At 36.9% G+C, this 22818-nt stretch overlaps 1 protein-coding gene across 1 annotated transcript in view; it reads right to left on the bottom strand.

Annotated features, from left to right (window-relative positions):
* Window positions 1-755: 755 nt before the first annotated feature.
* The window catches only part of si:dkey-1d7.3 (transmembrane protein 132D), a 31883-nt gene continuing 9820 nt past the window's right edge, over window positions 756-22818 (bottom strand). Inside the window, exons 3-10 of the mRNA XM_017410441.3 lie at window positions 22104-22250; window positions 17211-17382; window positions 13419-13562; window positions 10135-10343; window positions 6992-7172; window positions 6101-6214; window positions 5830-6021; window positions 756-3081 (exon numbers count right to left, since the gene is read on the bottom strand). Coding sequence (XP_017265930.1) covers window positions 1600-3081; window positions 5830-6021; window positions 6101-6214; window positions 6992-7172; window positions 10135-10343; window positions 13419-13562; window positions 17211-17382; window positions 22104-22250 — 2641 coding nt within the window. The 3' untranslated portion in view covers window positions 756-1599. The remainder of the gene's footprint in view (window positions 3082-5829; window positions 6022-6100; window positions 6215-6991; window positions 7173-10134; window positions 10344-13418; window positions 13563-17210; window positions 17383-22103; window positions 22251-22818) is intronic.

Here is a 22818-nt window from a genome sequence, read left to right as displayed (position 1 = left end):
CAGCAGTGTCACAGTGAAAGATTTTGTACAATAATGCTCCACGGAGACCGTTGTGAATCACTGCCTATAACCAGGAGTTTGTTTACCTTTTTCCTACCACTGCCAGAAAGATAAACTGACTCAAAAATAGGAAGTTTATAAATGGCTTGTAAAGATTTTGGGGAAAAGTTATTAAAATCAATTTTTATCAACATTCTGAATCATTGTGAAGCTGTTTGGAAAGAGTGACAACATGTACCTCCATGTCCGCAGCAGCAGATTCCCGTTGTGCAAGGCATCAGATAATCTGGGCTTCTTTAAGCTGCAGAAAGTGTTTATTTATCACAGCTCATAAAATGTATATAAAGCTGTGCTCACCTCAGAGAAAGTGAAAGAAAAATGAGCCACGACTTATCATATCCAAGGCTCAGTCTTTCATAAAGATACTTGTAATTCTTTAGAGACTGAATCAAGGAAAACCAAATGAATGGCACTTTCTGTCTATTGAGCTTTCTTTCACTCAATCAGAATTTTTTTTTCTGTGCAACAGCACAGAATATTGGCAGGCACATCAAATACAGTGCTCTCAAAATAGCACTTAGCAGAATGATGACATCAGCCTTAAATCACATTCAAGAGTGATTACATAAAATCAAACCTTGCTGATTCATAGCAAAGCTTTAGCCCTGTAATCCAAAAATTTCAGTATTTTTTTTTTCTTTCTGGGAGCATTTGAACTATTATAAAAATGAGTGATTAAAACTTAACTTCAATTATTACAGTTTATATTTCCTTTATTGATAAAAGCTCTTGGGAGATACACATCACATTTTAGTTGAAAAAGAAGAGAACATGGCTTCAGAAGGCATTTTTGTTTTTTTGCTTGAATATTTCACAGTTGAATGTGTAATGCACTATGTTAAGACATTACAAATTTTGTAAATTGTAGAAATTGTAGTAGCCTGCACCCCAGACTAACTTAGTTTCAACTGATCAGAAACACTGTCCATTTCAAACTCGGCACAGGCTGTAACAACATGATCTAAATAAGTATCTGGTGAAACTGTGTCAAGAGTTTGCTCAGAATACCATGATGAATGTTGTATCCTTTTAAAAGAAATTACAAAACCCTTGGGTATTTTAAGAAAAACTGAAAGTACTTAAATCCTTTTTATACTTTAATGATCTGACATCTAAAAAAAAAAAAATCTAGAACCATTACTACAGAAGCTAGAGACTTGTAAAAAAGTAAAAGGAAATGAAAATTAAATTAAATGTTTTCTTGTTTACATAGAAATGCATAATAAGTAAATAGCATAACATATTTTTATATTTACACAACAGATTTTGTATATCTTGATTATATAAATACAAGAATTCCCTCAAAATTAACAACATTTTAACTTTTTTTGTGCGTACACCAGTACAAACTGTGCCTACATATTTGCAATTAGCACACCCCTCTTTAAATAAAGAACAGTCTGTATATAATCTCATTAAACAAGTGATTTATCTTGTATCAAAAATTAAAGCCATACTTGTTTATTTTCTATAATGTTCTATGTCAGAATGTGCATCTTGTGTAGACCTCAATCTCATTACTTATGCAAACATCAAACTTCATTGGGCCTCCCCTACAGGTTTGACCACAGGCCATGGCATGTCAGGTAAAGGTATTTGCGGCTCAGCAGGGGTTTGTTGCTGCTGTGCTTGCTGATTGGCCCAGGTTAAGTCCACACCGTTCCTCTTCAGTGCAGACAAGTGTTTGACGTCCAGCGTGGTGAAGGTGGTGAACTGGACTTGATTTCTCTTGCTGGTGGGAGAATGCAAAGGCTCGCTGCGGTGAGGCCTTGCCAGCAAGGTGGCTGAACGGTTTGCCATGGGGTCAACTGCCTTCCCTTGAAATTGGAGTTGCTGGGAGCTGGTTCTGCTGCGGCCCAGAGTGGCAGTCCTCTCGGGGACTGGGGGGGCACTCACGGTGGGCAAAGAGCCACTGCAGTGGCCCATAGAATCGATGGAGTGATGGGACTCCAGAGGGCGGTGGGGTTCGCGTTTTAGCGTGGATGCTTGAACAGGGGCAACTGGAGCTGCTGGTGCAGGAGTGCTGTGATTGCCGTTCCCGAGCCACACCCAGTCATGTTTGTGATCCTTTGGGTCCATATTCGGTGCTGGGCCTGCCTGTATGGGGGTCTTCTGATTTCGAAAACATAGTTTATATGAAGCACAGTTGAGTAAAAATGCCAAAATGGCTATACAGGAGACCCCCACCAAAGCATACATGCCGATTTCCAAGTCTGACATGGCTCTGAAGGTCCTGATGAGGTCACTCTCAATTATTTTGGGCATTTTAGATTTAGGAAGCTCCTTCTTGGGTGTTTCTGCTTCAGGAATGTTGATATTCAAAGACGAATTAGAGTTATCAAGCATATTTCCATAAGTTTTCTTCATCCCTTCTCCTTTACTGTAGACACCCACTGTAGGTTTGGCTGTGTTCAGTTCTGTTTTCAGACCTGGTTTGTTCATAGTTGTAGGGGTGGCCATGTTAATGACACTAGAGGTAGTTCCTCCAGTTGCTTTAGTTGTTCCAGTCCACACAACATGTGTTTGTACATATTTGTTAGAAACAGTTGTTGAGGTGGTACGATCAGCCAGATTTAATTGTTTTTGAGGTATTGTGCCTCTGATCAGTCTTCTATCCAGCACTCTGTCAACATTTTGTGATGATGCTGTTGCTTTAGGATCATCTATCACTTCTGGTGTACTGCCACCTTCATTTTTATTTCTATTACCACCTCCTCCTCCCCCTGTGACAGCTCTGCTGCTCTGAAAGTTGGTCTTGAGAACTCCTGCACCCACCGCCAGTTTACTCTTTCTCTTAGACTTCTGGCATTCCTCACAGATCCTCAGCTCTACCCTCACTAGCCTCGCCCGGCCCTCACCTTCACCTTGCGCAACTGCAAACATGGACTGCGGGGTGCGGCGTATTGTGGCCACCCTTTCGTCTTGGGTGGAGACTGTGAGAGAGTAGACGCTGCGGTCAAACAGCTCCAGTGGAGCAACTGCCCCATCGCTGAACTGGACCCAGCAGTTTACCAACGCTTCCTGTGAGAAAAGAAGAGAAAAAATAAAAGAACAAGTATTGCAAAGTTTATCAGCTGAAAAGCAAGTCCGACAATATGGAGCAAATCAATTTTCCCATCTCTCCATCACTAAGAGCTTTAATTTCCTTGATTGTTAATAAAACTGCCTTTAATAATCTTTTCATTAAACACTGTGCAGAGCCAAACTTTCTTGTTGTGTTTTAAAGTGGTTTTGATTAATAGTCCCTCAGGCTTTCTGAAGGTCTTTCAAAGATTTTCCTGGGACTTTCTTTGCTTTTCCAATCTTGCTCTCCAGTCCTTGCACCTGACCATGACAGCATATTGTGCAGTGTGTGTAAAAATGAGAAAAGTGGACAAATGGAGGACGAAAGATGTGCCAGGTCTAAAACACTACCTACAAAAGATCAACAGTATCTGAAAGTCATGTCTTTAACAAATAAAAGGGAAACATCCAACAAAGACCTGACACAGCACTCAAGAGATCCAGTAAAATAGACATATCTACTGTATGTCTATTTTTCATCTAATAGCTCTTTAGGAATCATCTTGTTGGTACCAAAATACTAATTCAAATTCTGTCTTTGTGACGGGCTGCTAGTAATAACAAGTTTAAAGGTCCAATTTAAAACGGGGTTTTTGACAAGTTATCTGTTTTGTATCAGCATAACTCTTTTTCATTCATTGAGTTTATGAGCCTTTTTATGAGTGAATGATTCATAGGTCAGAGTCAAATGACTTAACAAAACAGGTTCCCCTAAAAATGATCAGGTACAAGAAATTGAAAATAACTGAAAGAACAGCTACAGTCCAAAGTAAAATTTTAAAAGACTTCAGAAAGTCAAAGGAAATATCGATTAAGACCAGTTTGGAGGATTACAATTAAAGCTGGACCCTTCCAAGTAAAATATAAAGAAATAAGGGATGATTCCAGGCTTTTGCACGGTACTGTATAAGTATAAAGTAATCTATCCATATCAGTGCTATTTCATTTAATTGCAGCTTATTAAACAGAAATAATACCACCTTTTAAAAAGTATAATAACTGTTTTTAAGCACAAAAAGGGATCAAGGGGCACATCAGGAACAGAATTAGCCAATCAAATCACATTAATTCACAATGACCCAATTCCAGTGGCTAATGTGAGCCATTGGGTCACCACAAGCCTAACCCATATTTTGAAATTGAATACACTATGATTTGTTGTAACAGAAACAACTGGCTGGTCATCTGCGCAGGCATGTTTTTTTTTTATTGACAGGGGCAGACCAGCAGTGAGAGTAAACTGGATGCAAAGTGAGCAGTCGTTCCAGCAGCTAACCGCTAGTTCAAGCAGGTCGCTAGTTTACACCTGGCAAGCTGCCAAAGCTAAATGTGTGAGTGAGCTTTTAAAATGATCATCTGTGCACTCTGTCTGCCTCATCTTGCTCTCTCACACAGCGTTGCAAATGTCAATGATGGTCCAGGCTGAGAACACATTTACATTCATTGAAGCAAAGAGAAAGCACTAATATTTCTACACTCTGCCGTCGTATAAATCTGTTCTGCAAGTGGTGATCAATTTTCAGTTCTTTTACATTTCTTGTGTTGCATGCATTGCTGCTGCTCTTTATACGAGATGACTGAACTCTTTCTTACTGATTTTGTGTTTTATTGTTATTTACTTTACTTCATTTTGTTCTTGAGGAACACCAAACCCTATAATGCTCTCAGTGTGACTGGAGTGTAAATGTGTGTATACAAAAAAAACACTGTGTTGTGTAAAAGAGACTATTTGAGTACTCAAAAACAATAAAAAAAGCACAATATAAAAGACTAGTCTAAATTGGTTTTTATGTTGAAAACCATAACAACATATTAGACAATAACTTTTAGTATATTGAATAATCTTTTCAAAAAACATTGCAGATGAATGTAAAATTTAGCAATGCAAGAACTAATAAGTTTATGGGCAGCCATCCAAAAGATAACATACATATGGAGTTAGTCTGTGGCATTCACTATAACATTTTTCTATTATGCAAACAGAACAAGAATTTTACATTTACATTTCAGGTGTGTGAAGATTAGAACATTATATGTTCTGTTACTTTATGAACTCAAAGGAGTGTTTCATGACAGATTTAACCTGTTAGAGGCATCTCTTAAGTAATATACTCTTTCCTTTTACTGGGGATATTTGCAACCTTTGAAAACCTCAAAAACAGAATATTAGACAAAACAAACAGAATCAAAACCATCCCCTGTTAAAGTTCATGTTTAAAATATGAAAGCACATTGACAAAATTATATTTGAAGTCTTTGCACATAAACTATATGAATACCAAAAACAGATAAAACTAATTGTGACTTATCACAAATAATATTTAATCCCAATCTGAAGCCTGTATGTATGTTTGTACTCTTAGATAAGTTTATTTACAAAGCTTTGTTTATGAGAAATATGATGACAAATTTTACCATTGCATCTAAGTTAAAAAAATAAACCAGAAACATTGTGCTTGTAGGAAACTGAATGCTGTTTAGCGTGTTTCCATCGAGCAAACATTACAGTATATACAGGCTGAGACATCTCATGAATATATTAACTACTTCATTGAACTCACAATAAACCATTAAATCTGACGTTTGAGTTAACGTGAAATTCAACATTCAACATATTTTACTAAAAATGTGGTTTGGCATGTAAATAAGAGCACTGTTGTGCCCCCCACTTTTTTGTCTTCTGTTTTCAGTTTCTCCTTTGCTTACCTGTTTGAGTTGTGTGACTGTTTCCCTTGTGGTTGTTGTGGCAACAATGGCTCTGTTGCTTCCTGGACTGAGTTGAAGAGACAGGGAGAGTCCAGAAACCAACTGCACCCCCAGTTCTGTCACACTCACTTTATCATCCTGCACCCTGATGCTCCTCTCGGCCAGGACTGATGATGTCAGAGGGGACAGCACCTGCAAACAAAACGTGGATATACATTTAGACACACACACACACACATGCACCCACACACACATGGCACTCATAATCCACCTGCACAGTTGTAGTCCCCACAGCTCGTCCTTGTAGGACCATCCCATCCTGCACTCTAACGACATTCGGATCTGCTGCTTGTAGAGAATAGCGCACAAGATTGGTAACATCCACCTATCAACAAAAAATGGTAAATTAAGAAAAAGATTTTGCAAAACCACATACTGAAATATTATCAAAGCACAATGCTGATAGTGTCCCTGTAAATAAAACTACATCAAATATTCAAATATTAATTACTAATTAAAAGGATAATTCAGATATTTCAAAATGAGGCTTCATGGATAGGTTTAGAACAATTACTATTTTGTACATTGCTCATGAAGGGCTCCAGTTTGGAAAAATACAGTTTAATTTTGACGAGAATGATGAGCTAAAGGCTAATCTGAGCAAGGCCAAGACAAAAGTGGTCTCCTACCATCCTAAAAATTTCATAACCATTCATGCAAAACACTTTTATAAACCTTTGTATTACCATCACTTTAAAATGGCACAACTTTACATAGAATTTTGGGCTTATTCACAAGCACAAAAAGCAGGAGCGAGCTGTAGCACTTCAGTTGTAGCCTGGGGTATTTAATACCATAACATTTCTGATGGAATTACCATGTAATGTGAATTTGATTATAGTGTAAAGATTTTTAAAGTAATGTTTGTGGAAGCCGTTATGAAATCTTTGACATTTGAGTTGTTTTAAGACAGCAATAATCCACTTTGGTCTTGGCCCTGCTTGTCAGAATTCAACTTTTTTTTCCAAACTATCTATTTAGAACAGAAGAACCCCATTTTAAAAAATCTAAATCATACCTTTAACGGAAATCTCAAACGGTCTAAAGCCAGCAGGTTGTAGTGGCATATTGGCTCAATTGGGAACACTTAAAATGTTTTTACCTGCCAATCAGAGCCTAGGAAATATTCAATAGGCTCCTCTCCACTCAGAGGGTCTGACGGCATCTCTGCATCAGGCTGGGCTACAAAAGATGTGAGCACCCTCACTGCAGAGAGCTGGTACTGCAACATGCAACCCCTGCCCTTCCTCATCTCCTCATCTTCCTCGCTGTCCCATGTAGTCCTGCCATACACAGGCAAAAAGACACAACTGATCTAATACTTACGGCTAAAGTTTCATTACAAAGACTGTTTTAATTTATGCATACACTCTTCATTGTTTTTGACTGCAGTTAATTTAGGGAATATTCCAGCCCATGACTAAAGTTTTTTACAGTTTAGAACAGAGCCAGATTAGCTTCCAGCATTTTCTAAAACCCAACCCAAAAACATGCAGCTTATTTGTGAACTTCTAAAATAAAAACAGTTAAAGCCCAGAAGCATTGTTATTGCTGCTATGTGGAAGCACAGCACATGTGGAGTGACCTTTTCTTCAAAATCAATTTAACTTAAATTAACCAAGATCCCACGGCTGAGTGGTTTGTTTGTGCGGGATGGAGGTTAAGCTGTGAACCTCTCAGCTATGATCATATAATTATCATACACACAGCTGGTCTGCCACACGGTGCACCTCAGGTGTGCTGTCGGGATGGTGGAAATGTTTTTAAGCTCCCGTCAAGACTTACAGTCCAAATAAACATCATTATTATATAGCCTAAGGTCCAAGCTTAACATGTGATGGGATTGCTGCTTGAATTAAATCAGTGTGACTCAACAACAAACATAAAAGTAACTCTTGGTTAAATCTTCTTGTCCAACTCTTAAATGTTATCGATTCGACACCACTTTTCACCTGCACACAGTAAACAATGCTAGTTTGAGTTCTATTTTTTTCGTTAGTTTTAAATTAAATTTTTATTTAAAATCACAACAATTATTAACAGAACTTCTGTTCAATTTTCCTTTGTACGTACAACAGCTAAGATTTCTATTTTTTAATGCAACTTTTACTCCACCTTGATGCATTTGCTTTACCTTTTTAAGGTTCCTAATCAGAGTACTATTCCTACGAGTATTAATTAGCTAAATAAACATTTATTTCAACCCACTTGAAAACCATTTGAGATAAACCTTTCTGGAAATGTGCTAATTAACATTTGGTTTACCTAACTGCCCATAATAATGTGAACAAGAGAGGCATGTACATGAATCTTTACACAGTTTTATGCAGGCTTTAAACCAAAATATGTTTGTTTCTGTAACACATTTGTTCACATGCAGTTTAACAACAAATATAAAATTCAGCACTCCTTGCCAAGCAAAATTACAGTTTAAATGTGAGATTTCTGACCTACTATCTGTTCGTAACTGGAGCTGGGTATTGAATTTGTGGGTCATTATCAATTAGTATTGAGTGGGGGGAAAGAATGGCCTTACTGTACATATTGATTGAAGCCCTACTAACCTTTATTTTCTAGGACAACTGTGCTGTCTTTGTTCTCGCCACTAATACATCAAACAGAGATGTGCGGTTATAGCTTACTACAAACAATCGTATCAAAAAGTCAAAAAGCCATTTTTCATTTCCTCTGGTTATGCTCAGGATTTATTGTCCTAATAAAAGTTCAACTTCAGCTACGAAGTGACCTCATCTCATGTTTTTGAGAAATCTGTCCTATGATGTAGAACTGATAGTTCAATTACTGACTGCGGGATGCCCGGTCCCTAAAAAAAGCAAAGCAACTTCAAACCGTAACACTTCCAGCTGTATTGCTCACGTCTTGCATGAGACTCTTCTCCTGAAACATGTTTACTTCTACTTGGACCAGACAGCTTTGATTAATCTGCCTTGAGCAGATTATTTCAAAAGACCTGGGCTTTGACTTTATGTTCACAGAGATACAAGACGTGACTTTGGGCTGGATAATCTTTCATTATATAAAGGACTGGACTCTTTTTTTATCCTAACAATCAACATGTATTTATGTATAATGTTAACTCTCATTTTAATTGGGCTGAACACATTTTTTTTAAAGTCACTTAAAAAAAAACTGTTCACTTATTCCAGTATAGTTAAAGTGCCAACCAGAGAAGGACTTGCATCATAACCCATCACGACCAAATTCAGAAACACACCAGTCTGTATAATGTGATAAAGTGTAACCACCACAGACTACAATGTTACAGATTATAAGTCCTACAAATGTTGTGGCAAAAATGTTTGACAGTCTGAAGGAAGGACAACTAAAGAAAATCTGGAAAATCAAAATTTCAAAATAGTGACTAAAAATTGACAAAAACAATGTTATTTTTATAGACAATTTATTCCACACTGACTCTAAGTCAGTGTTAACAAAACGCTGATTATTATAAAGAATAAATAGAATTCTTGTGCAGTTACTTTTAGCTTTTGATTCTGCTAAATACCTTAAATGACAAATAATAATGCTATTTGGTCAGCCTAATCGAGAAGTACAGTTGCTAACTTTTGGCAAAAGGTAGAAAATAGTACTAAAAAGGTAATCTGATGCTGTCATTAAATGGTGCACTGTTAGACACCAAGGAGCAGGATGCAGATTCGGTGTCAAAACTTGAGTTTTAATAATAGAACAGGCAGAAATCTATAGAGAACCTAACATGACAGGAAGATGAGTAGAAACAAACAGGAATCAGCAGGAGAATATGACAATGAACTGTAGAAAACAAGGAGTATATAGGTTGATGGGTAAGTGGGAAACAGGTGTGCTGATTACTAATGAAAGTTGGGTGGTGTGCAGGGAACTGGAACCAGGGACATCAGGAGGATCAGACTATAAAACCAGAAAAGCACACAGACTCAACTGAATAACCAAATAGCCTAGACTGCAAATGAAAATCAAAAACCCAAAGTGTACCATAAAACCAAACTAAAAACCCAAACTAAGACCAGGCATCCTTGCTGTTCAGTAAAGACTTCTGTTTCAGAACAAATAATAAAGCTTGAGGAGTTGACAAAACTCCATAGCTAAGACACATTTGAAGTGATTGTGTACAAATTTCTGCAGCTCAATCTTTTGTCTGATATCTTCTAGTGGTGTTCTTATTATTAAGGTACCTGAACCTGAGGGAACAACAAATGCGCATCCCCTGGTTACTGCAGACCTTACCTCCTGTTGCCAGTTGTAACCGGGACCCTCCAACCTTTAATCTGGCTCAGCTCGGTGTCAGCTACATCGATGGTCAAGGGCAGACGGGGCATCCATACGCTCATTTCCAGCTGTGCACTCAAGAAACCATAAGTAAAGTTGACCATCACCCTGAATTTGCCTTTTGTCTCTTTCCCATTTACGTAAATGTAGTTGCAGCGCTCAGACACCTGGAACGTCAGATGAAACAAAAGAAAAAGGCAGAATGCCTTAGTATCAAGCTAAAAAAAAGTGATAAAGGTTTACAGGATACAGTTGAGTAAAAAAAGAGGCCTGGAATGTTTTTTTAGATGTTTTTCTAGATGTAAAAATATTGGCATTTTTCCACTTGAAGGACTACACAAACTGAACGAGATTGTTTTTGTTTGGATGACTGATAAGCCGAGATGGAAGACGGAGGCATTGAGTGAAATGCCAGCAAAAAACAATACATGCAAATACACACTTTTGTGCATTTCACACTACTTCCAAAGGGTGGCCAGGGAATCTCAACATGCCTTGTGTTTATGTCATCTAAAGTCACAACCGTTACAGAATGTAAATTAGCCGTGCTTTTATGCCTGTTCCTACAGTGCTGTACAGGACGGAAGAGCCTTTCATTCCCCACCAGTAAGAGCAATGAGGTGAGACACAGCAGTTGGTGTGTTTTATTTCAGATTGGAGACCTATCTCTGCTGCTGCTTCACTTATCTTAACAAACCAGTGGCTCCACTGGGGTAATTGGAGAGCACTAGACTGGAGAATAGAGTTTAGCTTGGAAAAAGGATGGTAGAAAGGGAGAGGCAAAAAAATAAGGAAACGGAAGAGGGAGGAGTGTCTTCTAAAAATAGTCAAGTTGAATTCCTGTGGAAATATAGGCAGTGGCCGCTCACTATCTAAAGACCGTTTTCCTCAGTGGGCCAAACCAAACTTTCTGATGCCTTGGGCAGCTTTCCAATGCTGATCCAATGTATTTTATCCACAAAACATTTCTTCTAAGTAATAAAATTTGTTGAAAGAAAATCTTAGAATTTATCTGAAATTCTTTTTCTAAATTCAGTTATTATTTTAGCACTAAGACTCAATTACATTTTATATCACAGTTGCTCATGTTGCTGCTCTTTTTCTTTTAAATGATCAAACTAATGCAGATTTGATGTTTAATGATATGTTTTACAAAAAGACAATACAGATATACAGGAATTCATTCCTAACTCATTATACAAAAATAAAAGCTGTATAATAACTTCAAAACAGGGGCACTCAAACTAAAACTAGAATTTTAAGTCTTTTTTAAAGTGGAATATGTACCATAAACCAGTTTTTTAAAACAAAAAAATAGCAACCTGTGGTTGTGGGAAGCAAGAAAAACTTTAACACTAATACTTTAACAGAATAATAACAAGAACACATCTGTTAATTATCATTCCATATAAGATGCCTTGTTTCTAATTTAAAGCACTCCGAGGTGCATTGTTGCGATTTCCAGTTATACATATGTGTTCAGGTCTCTGTAAGGTCATCCTTGTGTGCATCTGTCAGTGTTTTAAACTTCACACGCTAACATACTCACAAACCCTGCTCTCAGATTTATGATCAATACAGATGCCCCCACTTCCTGTCGGAAATACATTCAAACTGCAGATGAATAGAAAATGTAATCGTCATAGATCGTAACAAAGCAGTTATACTGAAGTTACTCTTAAAATATGAACCTAAATGACATTGGTTATAACTCAAAAGTTATGGTTGAATTAACTACAAAAATTAAACCACCAGAGTAATATTGTGCAAGCTCCCTTGGTTTTGGCAAAAAACATGCATACCTGTTGGAGCATGGACACAAGAGTTTGACAAATTTCCAGTGGCAGAAAGTAGAAGTCTTGTAAGCTGTGAAGTGAGACCTAAAATATTAGATTTTCCTTTCTCAGGACATTCCACAAATACCAAGTAGGACAGATGTTTGGTAACTTCAACTTTGCTAAATTAACATCTGAAATGTTTGTTGTTTTTTAACTGTGCAACTTTTTTTATTTATTTCAAGCCTTCTATTAATAGATTTTTTATCTGATTTAATGAGGGGCAAATCGGAACAGTCTTCAGCTTTTTTTTCTACTTACTATTTTAGACAGTCAACTATAAATGAATTTCTGTATATTTTTGTATACTCCTTCCTTATATAAAGAAGTATTTGATATGAGGAAAAAGCGCTGCTCCATGAAGCACAAGCACAATTTCAGTCCTAAACTTTATTTTATCCATGCATACATAAAAAGTCTCATGTTACCCAAACCTAAGAGTGTGTGCACGCTAACAGCTTGTGAATGAATCCCTCATAAAAATTCAACTTGTGGCAGCTTGAGTATAAACAATAGATTCTGTGGTTTGAGCTTTGACTTTATCTGGTTATTTGCATTGCTCTAAAAGGGGTCACTGACCACAGGAAGCATGAGAGGGCATTCAGATGCACAATATTAACTGAATTAAGTCCCTCTACTGATAGATTGTGTTTGTAATCATTTTCTGTTTCTATTCAGCTTTATTCTCACTTTCCTAAACAACACACGTTTCTATGCTCACAACATAAATCCACCGCAAAAAGGGTCATTTTTCTGTGCTTACTTTATGAAATAAGAGGCTGAGGTCAGTATCAAATATGGTATTGCAGGGGTGGCCAACCCTAGTCCTTGAAGACCACTTTTCTTCATGTTTTATTTGTTTCCTTGCTCCAACACACCTGATTCAGTGGTTAAATTACCTCTTCATGTTCTACAGAAGCCTGTTAATCACCCATTGATTCAAATCAGCTGTGTTGGATTAGAGAAACAAGTAAAACATGCAGGATAGTGGCCCTCGAGGACCAGGGTTGGCCACCTCTGTCGTATTGAAACATGAAGCTTTTATCCACAATGATGTGAGACAAACACACAAACAAATACAAGATGTAACTCTTCTAAGTATTATGGTACAGTAATAGTGAATCTGTTAGAGACATACATTAAAATGAATCTATTTTTTTGTCATCACATGATCAGAATAACTAGAAAGAAATGCAGTGTAAATGCTGAGAGGTGAATGGCTGCTGAAATTTGCTAAAGAAGATGAAACTGCTTTGTTAAAGCTAAAAGCTAAAGCTCAAAAAAGGTATACTAATAAAACTGCATTTAACAAAAAACAACTGACTGCTGTTTTTTTACTGAATAAAAGATGTTTTTGCATCGTAAGTCATACCAGGTCCATTGTGTTCTGCAGTTTTCATGACTTACCTTGAGCACATCCTCCTCTGTAGACCTGCAGCTGGTGTAGTTTGTCACGTCGGTGACTGAGCCATTGGCCTCAACAGCAAGAGTTTTCACCAGAACAGAAACCATTTTACCCGTCAGCACAGCTGTATTCAGAATATCTGTAGTCTGGGGAGAAAGACAAGCACATTAAGAGCTAGTTAGTAGTGATAAGTGCACTACATTTTCACAGTTTCACTTCCTGTTGCTCAACTCCATTGATAAAGTACATTTGTTTCTGTTTATTGTTATTTTTCTAGCAAGACTAAGACATCATTGACTAAAATTTGTATTATTTAGAGTAAATCCTTCATATTTGGATTTGTGCACCTTTGCATTCCCCAAAGGTGTCCTTTCTGAGTCTTTTTATTTTCTAAACAAGTGTTGATCTCCAGTTTGTATGGAATCCCAAGTCCTGGGTCCTCACATGGGCCAATAAGACTTAAATCTTTTTTTAAAGGAGCTCAGCACAAATGAATGAGCAAAAAAATTCACAGATAGACTTTCAAGTTGCAACACTGCATAAATTCTTGTTACATTTTTTTGACGCTTGGTGTGTTTTAAATAACTTTGTTCATGCATCTCCTTGCATAAAAACATAGTCAACAGCAAGAAACAAAAATATATACAGTACTTTTTTTACTGTGTTTTTAGAAACAAATAAACAAATCAGGCCACTAAGTTATTGTATTCTTCTTGGTTTAGACAGTGGTGAGTGTTTAAGGAAAATGCATGAAGCAAAATCTATTCATATTCCACAAACAGACTTTGTCACAGTGTGAACAAAACCAGCATAATCTAAATCTGCATTTTATCCAATTTAGATGGCAGAGGGCTACAGACATTCCCAGCTGTTGTGAGGCAAGATGAATGGTTCACTTCTGACAGGAAAATCAGTTCACCACAGAGCTAAAACTGTGATGTCCATAAACAGGTCTTCAATAAACACTAAAGTGTTTAAAGGTGCTGGAAAAAAAATACAAGAAATCCTCACAAACACAAGAAAACCATGGAAACCCCTCATACAAGAGCCCCCTTTGTCTGATATTTGAACCAGATGTGACATTGTGAACCACTCCAGCTATGTAAAGATTAAACTGGAGAATTGGAAGTGTGCAAGTGCTGAAGCTGACAGATCAGGCTAAAAATAAAATAAAAAGACTGTTTTTAAAACAATTATATTTATTAGACTATTGAATGATTCAGAACTACACAAGAAAAAGAGAGAATAATAACTAAATGTGATTTTGTTCTTAACTACACAAACACATCATAAAAAGCCCCAAAAACCCAACATAGGAAGACAATAATTATAATAATTGCCTGTAATGTTTTTGCCCTTTTTAATACCACTGAAGAAAGATAAAAACACTAATTAAAATGCTAATTACTGAATGAACAATGAGCATTTCTTTGAGGTGTAAAATCAAGACACCAAGATGCATAAGAGAGTCAAAGAGTTCCGCTTCAGTAAATCTGATCTGCACAATATCTGTTCCTTTAAGTAATTTCCAACAAACAGAATAATATGCAGCTTTTTAAAAAGTAAAACAAATAATAAACAAACATAATTTCAAAACTAAGACCAGTTTTAATATAGTATCTTGTAGTTTTTAAATAAATGCATAAGCTACAGTGTGAACATTTAGGCTTAAAGACAAGGAAAAGTAAAAGGTCAAAGAGAAAGTAGACCTTTGACATATATAGCTTGACTATAATAATAACCAGCATGAAACACTTGCTATCATCACTATCATCATCTGTGCATGTGCAGGGATGACAGGCGGAGAGGAGGTGTTAGCAAGACTTACACAGATTTAAAAAACTGATTTAGTAAAATCCCATTGATACAACACTCACACACAGGGTGGACAGATGTGCTGAAACTAGAAATAATACTTCTGTAAGGATGCACAGTATCACCTTCAAGGAGCTTTTTATGTTTCAAATATTCCAGCTTATTTTCTTTTGAACTGACTTTCCAAAATCTGAGCAGCAGCAGCTTCTGTAAATTCTCTTTTAGGGTTTCCTTGTTTGCAGTATGTCTTAAAATTTTATTTAAGGTAGCGAGAATAAGTGTTTAAAAATATTTTTCAGCAATCTGAGCTCTTTTTTTCTCTTTTTTTCCTTCATCCGTTTTCCTGCTGATGCTAAATCACCAGTCGGTGCTCGGCAGATGTTTCCTGGCAGCGCCACATTCTGAGCTCGGTCGGCCTGACAGCTGCTGACCGCAATTCCAAAAGGACATGTTCTAGTTCAGACAGCAATACTGACCTGAACATAAGCCAGCGGATCAGGGAGGAGCAGGAAATCAGAAAGCAATCGCAGTGCTTCTGTGGTGATGCCAGAACCACGCTGGGAGAGCTTCACATCCAATGTTTTTGCAAGCTCTGCAATAATCTGGTAACCTCAAGTAGTTGGGTTTCTTGTTTTTTTGTGTGATTGATTTGCAGTAAGCCAAATGTATTATTATCATAAATACTTGTTCAATTAATAAGCTCAACTGGTTACAATCTGCAGATAAGACAGACAAATGCTAAAATAGATTTTTTAAAAAGTCACAAAAAATGTAAGACAGCCTGTTGCTGGCAGGCATTTTACTTCCTTTAATAAGAGTGGCATGCTTGTAAATTACATGAGTTCCCCTTTCTTTTATAGTGGTCGCAGTGACCCATAAATGGCTGTAAAATGTGTTGGGTTTTTTTGGTATGTGAATGGCTACAGAAAAGAAAAGCATTTTCCACGTGTTAATCCTGAAAGTGACTGAGATGAAACAAATTTCCTCCCAGATGATCCTTTGATTTATGTCGACTATTGTACCATGAAATAGACTTGGGAGTCTCTCGCTGTGAACAGGCACAAATCCACCTTGTAGTGTCTAAAGGTGTTGACTCAAATAATCTGGACACACAGGCAAAAGGAAAGAAAATTAGTCCAATCATGAGCATAATTGTTTGTGTCGTATACTGAGATTATAAAGAGCCTGTAATTAACCTGAGACAGAAGGAAATTTAAATATATATATATATAAATTGAGTATTTCTCGAACAAATGTAAATCATTCGTTCAGTGGTTGAGATGTTTTGCTAAAGCTACAGATAATTGAACACACAGAGACACTGGCAAAATCAATAATGTTTTCACTTTCTGCAGCAGTTGAAAAAACAGAAAAGTTTGGTGACAAATATATTTGACTAAATACAAGGTTTTTTTTACATTTTTAGAAATTGTGCTCACTAAACTTTTTTATTTTTTGATATGCTCGTGACATAAAATTAATGTAACTTAAATTTTCATTATTATTTGAAAAAAATTAGTTTACATGTTAAAGGGTGACAGACTTTGTACAATTTTAGATGCTGAAAATAATAAAATCATATATCAGTGAATGTTATTTACTTCTGAAAATGAGGCCTTTTTATCAACGCCCAAGGCTGATCTGTTGTTTGACAGCTCAGATGCAAACCCATGGTGATATCATCTCATATTGAGCTTTTCAATTCTAAGAAACCTAAACCACCAGTGCTGAATGTTTCTACAAACCTCTTTCACCAAGCAGAGCAACCCAAGTTAATCCGAATGTGCTCCCAAAAGATTGTATTAATTTAAAGACTGTAATCCTCCCTCTGAAAGGAGTTTCCTTTTCATCTGGAGCATCAAAACTCTTCCTCGGATGCATCCTCAGTTGTATTTCTTTGACTCTGACTGACATATATTGATCTGTAAAAAGTCTTGCACTCCAGCTGTGCGCTGAGCTGATGCAAGTATTGTTCTCACCATCACCAGAGGTGCCAGTCCCATGTAGTCTCTGCGGGTGGTGTAGATCCGCATTAAGCCAACATCCTTGACATTCCCTGGAAGCTCCAGACGCCACGAGATGGCCTGACTCTCAATCTGCTTGGAAACATCCTTTGGCACAAAATCAAGTTGCAAAATCTCCAGAGGACCCCTGTTTGGAAATAAATTGTAAAATATATATATATATGTTTAAACAACCGAAAGTTTTGTTGAGCTGTTTTATAATTAATGCATGCCTTTCTGATGTTACTGTCTCAGTTCAAAACTTATACTCTGTTTTTCAATGTGTAAAAAATAAAGTAGAAACGCTAAATAATAAATAATAAAAATGAAATGGACAAAAAAAAATGACTCTGAAATCTGTGGGAAAACCACCTGTGGAGTTTTCACACAAAGACACGGGAGGTCTCCCTTCTATCAACAGAGAAATCAGGTGTGAAGCGTGTGAAGGGAAGATAAGGTGAGCTGACAGAGGCTTCAGCCAAGAAATCTGGTCAAAGGATTGTCAAAGAAATGCTATTTGATGTTATTTGATGGTGAAAAGAGTGCAGACACACCTGCCTGTAAGAACAGATCAAAAGCAAAGTGGAGCTCTATGTAAATGAAGCTGAGATACTTTGAAGTGGACTAAAACTTTGCATAGAGCAAAACAATGAAACAGCCACATAGCTGGAATGCACACTTATAAAGAATATTTTTTTAGCAAAAACAACAGATATGACCATTTGGTAATTGCAGTTTTAAGGTTTTATGATTGGGGCATGATAAGCACATGTCAAACTGAGATAAATACAACTTAAGATGAACAATGCCAATGACATTATGGCCACATCAATAACCAATATGGAGTCAAAGAGAAGTTTAATGTTTTTAAAATAATGCTGTTTCAATAGGATTGATAAGAAAAAAGAAACTAAAAAAAAAGTATTAAACTATCTATAAACAGACTGCAGTCTCATCCAACTGAAATATGTAAAATCATATCCAAACACAGCAATAAAAAAACACCAGTGGAAAGTTCAAGTAGTAGCTTTGTCATCTGACAACACAGATTACCTAATTCAGCTGAGAAGTACAAAAATAAAATTAATTCACATTTTGAATAGAAAAGTAGTGAGGTTAAAAAAGGCTTTTACCAAGAATACTGGGAGTTTTGTTCTGTTTGGCACCTTCGTTATAAGTGACCCATCAAAATGTCAATTAATCAGGGACAATGTCTGTTTAATCATTTGATAATTACAGTCCTGCTCACCATTATTGGCACCCATGAAGTTTAAGTACATATAATGGAATATTTACTGAAGGAAATTCATCAAGTGAAACAACATTTTATTGCTGATAGCTTGATGCAAAACAGCAAATGATCAAAAACATTTAAAAAGATAAACATTATGAGGAAAACAAAGAAAAACATAATTTTTACCATGCCAATGGTATTAGCACCCTTTGCTGCAAATCAATATGAAAATCCAATTTGGCTCACCTGTTGCAAATCACACATGAAGATCACTTGTGATGGACTGCCTCCACACATGTGACATGAATTAACCAATGAATGATCATGAAGATATTCACTCAGCTATGCAAATCATGAAGGGGTGCCAATAATGGTGAGCAGGACTGTATGTGAGCTTTTATTTTGAAGGCAGGTCTTTACCTTACTGTTTCCTGAAAAGAAAAAGAATGGAAGCGAGGTAATTTACCAGCAAGAACAATCAATTTAAGGGTTGGGTAAAAGGCTTGGTGGAAAAACTTGTTCATTATTTAATGGAAAATTGGTCAAGTTTAGGGGAAACTATGGTTTGGGTAGCCCAGCTCTACCAAAAAATAAATGAATAAAAACGTAAACCAAAGTTTAATAATGATCAAATTTTGGGTGGGAAAACATTATCATGTCATAAATAATCCCAGAAATAAGTTGATCGGACAAGTGGTAATGAAGATAAGATGCCTTCTTCATAAGAGCTTTCCTGTTCACCAAAACACATGACTAACCCAAAACACATTCACTTACAAAATCTTCTGAACAATGTTACTGGATTGCTTTTCATAGGAGGCAAATACAGCTGTTCTACCTCATTTGGCAACACTGAAAACAACAGAAGTTCCCTTCAGTGTTTGTGATTTTGTCAAATTTACCTAAGAATGTGTCACTTTTCAACTTCTCTACCTTATCTAGGATTAATGTCTGCTGTAGACAGATAGAATAAATGTCAAGTTGAAAAAACAAGCCTTTCAAACACCTGCTTCAGTATTAGACTTGTCTACCACTCTTCCCCTACAAATGAAGGACTCAGAGTAAACCTAAATGGATTGAAATGATTCCCACTAAAAATAAAGCTTGTGGGAGACAGAGTGAGACAAAGGAACACATGTGGGGTTAATACACCTGTTTCCTGGGACTGCATCTATTATCACTTCAAAACACAGCAGTGGGAGTGTGAATGTATGTGCATGTTTGTGCAGGAGTCGTCTCTTAATTCTGCGTATGTGAGTCCTGTGTAAAGCTCAGCATGAGAGATATAACTTAGAATATCTCTGCTTCCTAATCTGCATTTCTGAACGTGCGAGCACTTAAGCCCAGATAACGTGGCCGTGATTATGGATGACTGCGGATATGTGGGTCTGATGGACGGCATGTGGGAGGAATGTTGCTGGGCAGAGGTGGCTGCTGGTGTTTCCTGCTAGCATCAGCATCAGGCATTACTGATGTGATCAGGCTTTTTAAATCAGGTAAAACTGGAAGAAAAGGTGAACGGAAATAAATATTTATTGACTAAAACAAAAGGAAGCAATGTACACAAGTGATGGAGCAAACCTTTAACAAATTGTTTATCTTCTTTCTCTTTTTCTTTATTTACTCATTTGGTTTCTCATTGTTTAAAACACTGTATGTATGCTGTGCTTGTCTATAATAATTTATGTGGGACAGATAACATTACCCAAAATTAATTTGCTACCAGATGAAAATCCCCTGAGAGAGGATTAAAAGGTTGTTCTAGATTGGATCAGAGAATGGGACGCTCTGCTGTAACTCAGGAGAGACGCTAGGCTGAGATTGGTTATTACATGCTTACATGCTCCAGAGATTACCATCAATTAGCAACACTGACTGGATTATTATTATTATCTATTGTGGCCCTGACTCAGGCACTAGGTTGGTGGTTTGATTTCCAACTCAGAGGGCTACACTGAGTCCTGAATGACACGCTGAAAAAGCTGACACTGAGTTGTTGAAGCTAAAAGAAGCAAAAAATTAGCTAAAAACTAAAAGAAACAAAATACTGGCTAAAAACAGCAAAAGGCCCAGCTCAAAGAGGCAAAGGCTGGATAACACTAAAATTACTAGAACGGTAGCTAAAAACTAAAAGTAGCACAAGATGAGAGAAATGGAGTAAGAATATAAAGCAGATTTCAAAAAGAATGCTTTAGATGGAACTGATGAGTTCTCGATAAAACAATAAAAAAAATTGTAAACAAAGTTAAATGTTTTGAAAAGTTTAACAATTACAGAAACCAAATGTCATAGCATCCATCCCTTGAATGAGCTGAACATTTTGGTATATGAATGACTAAAAGAGCACAAAGTATGCAGAAGTAGTTGGACTGCAAAAAATGTACGGAAAAATAACAAAAGTGTGAATGTTGAATCTGTATTAATTTGGAAGACTAAGCAGCTTATAAAAGAACTGCAGTCTGAGCGAAGAGGCCTCAGCTTGTCTCTTAGTCGCTTTAAACAAACTCAGACATTTCCTTGCGACTTGAGGGTCAAATCCTTAAAGTAAATTTGAAGTGAAATATTAAAGCATGCTGGAATGAACTAAATACAAGCATAAAGTAGGTTTGAGGAGTGTTGTGGTTTCCAGTTGAAGTTCAAAGACATGGCTGTTAGGTTAAGGTGTGGCTGTGAATGGTTGCATGTGTCTCTGAGACTATTGACCTGTTCAGAACGTAGCCCATCACTCACCAAATGGCAGCTCTCTCTGACCCTGAACAGGACAAAATGACTATTTAAAATGGATGGATGAATTTAATTTCCTTATTTAAAAGTCAACCCTAATAGTCCCATGTGGCTGTCCATTTATTTTACAAAATTTGTGTATCAGTGTATGTACTGTATGAAATGTTGAGCCATTTGCAAGTTTGCAAGACCGTTTAAATTATTTTTACAAACAACACTATCTGGTGGGTCAGTTTACACTGCAGTTGTGGACCTTGGAACCTACGTTTGTGGACTTTTTTTTTGCATGGCTTTGTTTTTTGTTTTGCGTGCCATGTTCTTATTTCTATAGTTTCATGGTGTACACATGGTGTGTATTCCAGTCATGTTAGTTTCATTAGTATTCAGGCTACAGAAATTTTTTTTATCATAAATGTAAAACTCTTTCAAACCAGGTCTTAAAGTTGAAACTCAAAAATTGTGTAGAGACGGTCAATTAGCTTTTTAACAAAGGATATTCATTCATCCATTCATTTAAAGAACAGAATTCTCAGTGCAGCAGTACATCCTTTGATACAGAATAAAGCATGATTGTGAGCTTTTGACAGTCTAGTTTGTGAACCTAAGAACACAAGGCCATAGATTTTTATATAATCTCTGAAAAAGAAAAATCTAATTTTCAATGCACTTTCCCCTTCAAAGCAAATGTGACATTGAAAAAAGTATTTTTTTCTTGAATGTTACCTGATCACTTCCCTTTGCAAGCATAGCAGGTAGTCCTGACATCTTACATAAACAAGGCCAAATGAGACAACAAGGACTATTAAAAGATGGAAAATGCTGTTGTTATGTTGAGGAAACAGGATTGAAATGAGCTGGTGAAAACACTATTACAGTTCATGTAATACACACAATATATGCAGTGGACTGACCTTTTCTGAGTGATGGACGCCTTCCTGTTGCAGACAACAGAGACGGTGTTGGGAGTCGCTCCTCTGCCGGGCTCCACCACCACATCCCACAGTGATGGGTCACTGGGCCGAGCTGCACTGAAGGACAGGCCCGTTTTCACAGCAGCCCTGCAGTAAAAACAAAATTAAATCGAAGCGTCCATCAAGATGCTTTTATATGTACTTTTATTATAACGCAAATACAGATGTTCGTGTAAAAACAATAGTTGAGAACTGGATAATGTTTTCTACACCATATTGTGTTTATTTGCTTTAAACAAACAAACAAAAAAATTCTCTCATTACATGTGTCTTCTGCATTATTTTAGTGCTTAGCTTTTCATGTTTGTCTAACAAGGGGGGGTCAAACATAGACGAATGTGTCACAGGCTGCTCACCCACTGAGAATCAGCAGGGGTGTTTAATTCCCATTAGCCCTCAGGGACAACTGGGAATCAGTTAATCAGATCTCTGATTCAAACACAAACACAGCACTGATGGGAGAGATAGAATGCTAATTATAAATAATGTGATTGGAACAGACAGTCCTGCAAATCCAACACTCACCCAGGGTTTAAACTGCCACACCAAGAGTAGTTACATATCAGTGGACCGATCATAGAGCAGTTATTGAGACATAAGTGTGAATAAAGTGAAACAAGCACAACAAACGATTTCTCACCCTTAGCTAAAGTGA

Source organism: Kryptolebias marmoratus, linkage group LG14 (assembly GCF_001649575.2).
Source record: "Kryptolebias marmoratus isolate JLee-2015 linkage group LG14, ASM164957v2, whole genome shotgun sequence".
Lineage (NCBI taxonomy): Eukaryota > Metazoa > Chordata > Actinopteri > Cyprinodontiformes > Rivulidae > Kryptolebias > Kryptolebias marmoratus.
This window is presented reverse-complemented; position numbering and strand designations above follow the sequence as displayed.